At 36.2% G+C, this 8114-nt stretch overlaps 1 protein-coding gene across 1 annotated transcript in view; it reads left to right on the plus strand.

Moving 5' to 3' along the window:
• The first annotated feature begins 8 nt into the window (after positions 1 to 8).
• Positions 9 to 8114, plus strand: part of SIK2 (salt-inducible kinase 2) — a 112766-nt gene continuing 104660 nt past the window's right edge. The window contains exon 1 of the mRNA XM_008582671.1: positions 9 to 196. Coding sequence (XP_008580893.1) covers positions 62 to 196 — 135 coding nt within the window. The 5' untranslated portion in view covers positions 9 to 61. The remainder of the gene's footprint in view (positions 197 to 8114) is intronic.

Consider the following 8114-nt stretch of genomic DNA (forward strand, 5'->3'; position numbering starts at 1 on the left):
AGCCCAGCCGCCCGCCCGCCCGCGCTCCTCCAGTCCGCCGTGTCTAGCAGCGGGGCCCAGCATGGTCATGGCGGATGGCCCGAGGCACTTGCAGCGCGGGCCGGTCCGGGTGGGGTTCTACGACATCGAGGGCACGCTGGGCAAGGGCAACTTCGCCGTGGTGAAGCTGGCGAGGCACCGGATCACCAAGACGGAGGTGCGGCCCGGGGCTCGGCGGGAGCGTCCGAGGCGAGGGTTCGGGAGAGGAGCTCTTTCCCGAAAGGGGCGGCCGCAGTGGTGGGACCGGGGACACCCGAGAGGCCGCGCCGCTAGCGGAGGCGAGCGGGCCCGGGACTGTGAGGACCCAGGAGGTGCAGGGGGCCGGTGAGCAGCGAAGGGATCGGGGCCGGGTCCCTTAGACCCGAGTGCCGTCCGACTGGAAACCCGACCAGACGGGGCTCTGCTTTCCCCTACGCCACCCCCGGTGGCCACACGGAATTTCGCCCAGAGCCTCCCACCCGGCCGTGACCTGGTCTGGGGCCTCCGCTCCGGAGCCCAAGTTCCGCGTCTTCCCTGCTTTCGGCTGGGGGTGGGGTGGGAGGGGAAGTCTCGGTGCTCCCGGGCTGCGCGGCCAGAGACGTCGCCAGCCCGAGGAGGGGATCTTCTGCCTCCGGGCCCCAAGACTGGCACTCGCGCGGCCCCTGTGACCCGAGGCGTCCCTCTCTTGCCCAGCGAGGAAGGGCCCCCGTGGCCGGGAATGCCCGGAGGGCTACTGTCTTCCTTGTCTCCCTTATTTTGCCCCACAGTGTCTCTGATTTAGCTTGATCTCTTGGCTGAGGCATTTCCATCTAATACTCCAGACAATGGAACTGGTTAAAATGGTCATCTCTGCAATTACATAGTTGGTGGGTCAGTCTTTCTTGTCTAGGATTGACCCTTTACCAGGTGTGCGTTCTGGCTGTGGATACGCATTCTTTAAGGCACATCAGATTCTACCTCTCTACTCGTAAAGCCCTCAACTGCTTCCTGACCGTGGATCCAGCATCGCCCCTCCATTGCACGTTCTGATGCACCGCACATATTTTCTCACTAGTCTGTTCTTACCTAACCCGCCCCCCTTCCTTCCACTGCCTCAGGCTGCTCTCCTCGGGGTCTCTATTTTAAGACGTGCAAATTAAATACCTTAGAAAAATGGTAGAAACAAAATCATTCTTTAGAGTAAAACCTAGTGGTTTTGAGGTACTCTGCCTTATTGTAGTTGCTACTGGAGCTTATCCTTTCTCAGTTTTTTGTTCCCCCCCCCCCAGTTGTCATCTTATCCCGTTTTTCCCTTATTAGTACGAATGTACTAGAGCTTGAATGTGGAATAAAGTAGGACTTTTTTTCATAATGACTTATGTAAGGCGAAAGGCGTTTGAAAACTTGAGTGATTTTTGTAGCTGTGGTGGTTGTACTTAGAAGTTTTGTTTACTGTCTCTTTCCAAAAAGAAGGGGTATATGTCATTCTGTCATCTGCACTTTTTGTCTTCCCCTAATGGTTCTGAAACAGCCCAGAAAGTTTGTAATGTTAACGTGACTATAGTGACATTACTAAATCTTTGCATAGCTTAATCCGATCCCAGCATTTCTAAAAATGAAGAAATTGGTTCCATTCCTCTGAAGAACCATGGCCTCCTGCCATGCCATTTCCCCTTAAGTTACGTAAAAAGAAGGCGTTTTAAATGCATATGTTTATATGAGTCCTTGCTAAATGACTGTCAAAAAAAATCAAATTACGAGTTACAGTTTCTACAGAACTTTTGAACTATATTGTTATGTGGTTGAATTCCAAACCCATCAGTTCACAATATTTTTTTCTCATTAGCTCTTATCTTATTAGCAAGATTTAATTAAATCAGCTGTTAGTTTCAGGTCAAATTTAGTTAATACAGTATCTATTTAAGAGCTGCTTAAGTGGATCTCATAGTGACTGATGCTTTCTTTTGAGGTTGACAATTCGAATGGTATCCCTTTTAAGCTGATATATCTTAGAATGCTAGGGGGCACTGTGGAGAAATATCTTTCTTTGGCTATCAGTGAGATCAATGCTTTTGTCATTGAAGGCCACAGGTCAGATCATGAAAGAGCACGCCGATCCTAAATTGTGTGTGTAGCATATGTGTGTAAAATGATTTACGTTAACAGCTAAGTTTTTAGTCCACAGAATCCATCTCCTTTGTGCTTTTCTAAAGAAGTCTTTAATTAACATACAAAAAGATAGTGTGAATTTAATTTGAGTGAATGGTAATTCAATGTGATTAGTTAACAGCTAAGTTTTTAGTCCACAGAATCCATCTCCTTTGTGCTTTTCTAAAGAAGTCATTAATTAACATACAAAAAGATAGTGTGAATTTAATTTGAGTGAATGGTAATTCAATGTGATTGGAGATGCTAAGATGTGAGGGAAATATCAAGGCAATCACTGAACAGACAATTTCCTATACATTTCAAGTACTGTAAAGTTGCTTTTAACTTTTATAGGTAATGTGTATTAAGAATTGTTTAGCAAGAGCACAGGTACAGTTGTTTCTTACACTATACTGGTTGTTGTTGAGGTTTTTTACAGTAGTATTTGTTTTCTTCATTCACTGGATGAATAGTTGTGTGTTTTTGATAAATACAGCAACTACCTTAAAAATTATAAATAAGACGGTAGCAAAAACTTTTATTTTAAATTATTTTAGGTTCTCATTGTGAACATACAACAGTAGTTACAGTGAGAACAGCTAATATGGTATAAAGAACAATATCAGCAAAATATTATGCTTATACTTATTTCTTATGAAAAGTTTCTTCATATATGACTAGTATGCTTTAACATCAATATATGTTTTTGTGTTTTAAAACTTAGAGGTCTTTTTTCTTAAATTTGATCCTGAGGCAAGGTTTAGGGCTGTTTAAATATCTATGGGATGAACAATTGGATCCTTTTATTTTTAGTTGGCTCTTCATCTCGTTCTGTGTCACTCAAAAATGATCTATTTTCTACAGAGCTTTGGAAATCCAAATCTGTTTCCCTTTTAGAAAAAAAAAAATAGTATACAAAGAGATGTTCATTTTGATCTAATGTATTAAATAGCTTAGCATTCTTTAAGAAATATAATCACAGCATCTGAAGCGGTATTTTATGTTAGATCTCTGTAAATTTTGCACACAAAAGGGAAGGTAGGTGGTAGTAGAATCAAGCTTCCTAATATAATACTTCATAAAAGCTTTGTAGTATTGGTTTGTGGTTTATGAATTAAAGAAGCTAAAATTTTATAAAATTAGCACAATGGGAAAAGAGTAATAGTATTCAGGCTGTTAAACTATCGTAGGCAGTAGTGGTTCCTAGTTTGCTATCTAGGAGTGTCCTTGAGTAGTGTTTTATTTTACTAGTATTATAGTAAGAAATAACTTTTTTCTATTTTACTAGTATTATAGTAAGAAATAGCTAATTGTATAGCTAGTTTTGTCTCTTAAGTAAAATTCCAGAAAAGCCACTTGTGCCCTTAAATTATTTTGTTTTCCAACTATTAAAGAAATAGTGTCTTACTATAAAAAATATGAAGAATTAAAAAGAGTATAATTGGCCCTCTATATCCTTGGGTTCCCATCCTCAGATTCAGCCAACCACAGGTTGAAAATATTCAAAAACAAAAACAGTAAAAAGTAACTATACAATAATAAAAACAATACAAATTTAAAAATACAGTATAACAACTATTTACATAGCATTTGCATTGTATTAGGTATTATAAGTAACCTAGATATGATTTAAAGTATATGGGAGGATGTGCAATAGGTTATATGCAAATATGAGAGTACTTCATAGAGTTCATGAAAAGTGGAATTAAAAGATAATATGTATCTTTCCATGAACTTTTTGAAGACCTCTCATATTACACAATTTTATATAAAGGACTTAAGTATCTGCAGATTTTGGTATTTGTAGAGCAGGTGGGGGAGGTGTCCTGGAACCAATTCCCCTTAGATACTGAGAGACAGTTGTATCGTTGCACAAGAAAGTATACCTGTAATTCCTCCACCAATGGGAACAAAACATTCTTAACTTTATGGCATATTTCCCTCTAGTCTTTTTTTTTAATGCATTTTTTCCATAGAGGAGAGCACACAGTGCACATATATAATTGTATATATATAGGTAACATTGTAACCTAAGTATTTTGCTTATTATGTATAACTTTATTCTTAATAGAGGCATAGTGTTCTACCTTGTGAATGAATCCCATTTTACTTAACAGTTTACTTATTATTGAATATTATATAGTTTCCAGTTTTCACTTGTAAATAATTTGCAGTGATCATTTTGTGTGTATAATCCTGTGTCTGCATTTTAAATTTGTTCAGAGTAGAGGAATTGCAGGTAAGTTCCTAGAAGAGAAATTACTGAGAAGGTGTTATTTTTACATTAAAGAATAGTGTATTTTTATTACGAAATCTATCATGTTTGTTATTGAAAAATTATAAAATATAGATAAATGAAAAGAATTACCCATAATATCACACTACCCAAAGATAACTATCATTAGTTATTTTCAGACCTTTTCTGTGATAGATAACTGAGTTTTCCTCAACACCGTACCTCTTATGTTGCTTAGCTAAAGAGTATATAAATGTGTAGTCTGTGGAATCTTAAAAATACTTCACAGAAATTCTGAAAATTACTTCATTAAATTGGCATGTAGGTGTACTTATCCTTAAGAGAACCTGGAATGCAAAACTGTTATCAAAGTACATTCTGAAAACCACCTTCAGAGTGTCCCTCACTGAAAAGCCTTCTTGGTACATTTTTGGGGCCTTTATATTTAGGCATAATTCTTCAACTAATTACTACCTCAAAAATGTACAACTTTTTTAAAGTATCAAAATTGCATTTTTAGGGCCGGCCTGGTGGCGCACTGCTACAGTGCGCTGCTTGGGAGCGCGGCGGCCCTCCCGCCGAGGGTTCAGATCCCACATACAGACCGGTTCCCGCTCACTGGCTGAGCAAGGGGCGGGCGCAGCACCGAGGGTTGCGATCCCGTTGCCGTCCTGGTCCAGTACGGGCGCGACACTGAGTGTTGCGGTCCGTTGCCGGACACGAAAAAAGACAAAAAATCCTGGTCCGGTACGGGCGCGACACTGAGTGTTGCGGTCCGTTGCCGGACACGAAAAAAGACAAAAAGGAAAAAAAAATTGCATTTTTATAGAAGGGTAGAAAGAAGAGAAGGGCATATTACACCCTGATTACAATGTTTCTTGACGAGAACTTATTTTTCTAAAAATGCATTTGAATTTTATATTTTGCTTTAAAATTTTAAGACTGCTCTCAGTAGTTGTGGTATTAATCTTGTGCGATGTAATATTCCAGATTTCAAGAAGCAGCTGTGCTATGTGCAACCGGAGGACTTGTTACCAAATAACTTAATCACCAATACTGGTTTCTAGTCCTATGCATGATCTTTAATTGTGTGTTGAAATAAAAATTCTATTTATCATGGAACATATATGCTTTCTTAGAATTGTTCTCTAGTTTCTTGACACCCCAGACGAATAATATTTGGTAGATTATTCGCTAAGTTGTTCAAAATGATCTGTCCTCTTTTGGGAGGGAGAACAAATATGCAAAATAAAAATTGTGTAAATTTTTATATTCTGTAGAAAGTTGTTCAAAATGATCTGTTCTTTTTTGGGAGGGAGAACAAATATGCAAAATAAAAATTGTGTAAATTTTTATATTCTGTAGAAATTTTTTACTTTAATAGAGTTTTAATGTGTTCTGATTTTAAATCCTCTGGGAAATTATCTCAGTATCAGGCAATTAAGAAAACATTTATTTAGTAATAACTGAAACTGGCCTCTCTTCTTGGAATTCACATGATGACATTTGGTTTTATGACCCATTGCCGATTGCAGATTCATTTCCTTGTAGTCAGCTGGATTTCAGAATTCATTAAGATATCTTTCTTTCCTCTTAGTGTACCTGGTACCTCTCCTACCTTCCACCTCCATCTTTTTGAAATAAATTTTTAACATAAAAGTTTCTTTATACGGACCATTTGCAGAGAATTCTTTCCTATCCTTCAAAGAGAAACAGCCTATATATCCAATTTGAGGTTATTAGAAGATTGAAAGACAATTAAACTTGGGAATTTCATCAGAAACTCTTCACTTAAAAAATATTTTTAAAATACCTTAAACAGATTAAAAGATGAATCTTGGATGAATTAAACTGAGGAACAGTGCTTAAATTTGTTTTAAGTTCTTTAAAATAATCATAGTATTTATATGGTTTCCCTCCCAATTACAGAAGTTATTCATGTTCATTGTAGACATTGTTGAAAAGCCCAAAGAAGAAAATAAACATCCTTACTTCCACTTTCCAGACCCAGAGATAGCCATAATTTTGGTTCATATCCTTTTAGTTATTCATATGTATTTTATATGTATGTAATAAAATTGATGTCATCTATACACATAATCTGTGCTTTTTACTTAGTGTGTTCTTACATTTCCCCATGTTAAAAAAAAAAAAAAAGCTGTCTAAAAGCGTGGTTAAATAGTACTCGTGCATATGACTGTCCATATTTTATTTAATCAATTTCCTATTATTGAACATTTAGTGTATTGCTCTCTCTCCCTTTCTAAAATGTTTTTAAATGTTTCTCTGCATACATCTTTGTGCACATATTTGATTATTTTCTCAGGGTAATTTCATAACAATGGAAATCTTAGGTCAAGGAGTATGTATGTTACATATCTCATGGTGTGAGATGCCAAAGTGCCCAAAAAGAAGGAGTATCCATTAATTTTCACCAAGAAGAATGTACCTTTCCTGGGAATATTATTTTTTAAGTCTTTGCCAGTTTGATAGGAAAAGGTAATATTCTTTGCTTTTAAAAAATTTTTTACTTTATATTTTTAAATTGACAAAAATTATTTATATTTTCTTTGTTATCTTAATTTGCATTTGTTTGATTACTTGTATTAAACAGTTTTATGTGATGACTATTTACATTTCTTTTAGGAATTGCCTTTTTGTTCTTTGCTCCATTTTTTAATTGCATTGTCTTTTTTGTCAAATACTTTTTAAGATAGATTATTTTTAATCACTTCCTTTATAGCCTTAAAAATTGTCAGTTCAGTTTTTATGGATATAAAAGCATAGGGCCATTTACCTTTCCTCCAATCTGTTTTCCTTACTCACTATTATAAAAGTCAAATTAATGAGGATTTATTTTATTATTTAAATATTTTTATTTTAAAAGTCTAATTTATATTGGAAAAAAATCTAAGTTATTTATTCTGAGAAGGTAACTAGAGAATTCTTTGTCAGTTTACCACTGACTTTTACTGCTTTCAGAAATCCTTTTATTTTAGATCAATCAGTCATACTCACTTTTCAATCACATGATAGGCTGGTGTGTTGTAATTCCACTGGTGATTTGATGTATGAGCTGGAAAAGTATATTTACTTTTTTAATTTCAGAGATCTATTTGTATGGTAAGGATGCTACTTGGTACTTCAGAAGTACAGTGTGGAATTAGTGTATTACTAGTAAATAGCACTGAAGCAAATATTATCTGAGACAACAAACATCTTAGCCCCTTTTGATTTGTTATTAGAATAGCTCTTATTCTTATTGTGTGACTTCCTTGTAAGTCCCCAAAAGCTATGTTTGTATGTGTGGTTTCTTTAAATGCATGAGATTAATGAGAAGTGGAATAATTTTTTTTCTAAAACTATCCAAAAGACAGGATAACATTACCATTAAATTACAATTTGAAAAAAGAAAAAATTTCCTTTTATTCATCAGTTTAACACTTTTCATTTCTGCTCTTACATTTAATTCCTTGTCCTCTTTGCAAGTTTGTATTTTACATAGTTGTTACTTTCGTATGTGTTGTTTTGTTATTTAACATTGTCAGAAACATTTCTGTGTATATAGTTTCTTAAGTAATATTTAAATTTTATAAAATAATATAGTCATTTTCTAGAGAATTTAGAAAATGTGAAAATGAAAACTAATATTTCACATATGGAGAAGTTAACATATATAACTCCATTTCATCTTCCTGGGTGGTTTTTTTTTTTTTGTTTTTTTTTTTTTTTT

This window comes from Galeopterus variegatus, unplaced genomic scaffold (genome assembly GCF_000696425.1).
Source record: "Galeopterus variegatus unplaced genomic scaffold, G_variegatus-3.0.2 Scaffold2690, whole genome shotgun sequence".
Lineage (NCBI taxonomy): Eukaryota > Metazoa > Chordata > Mammalia > Dermoptera > Cynocephalidae > Galeopterus > Galeopterus variegatus.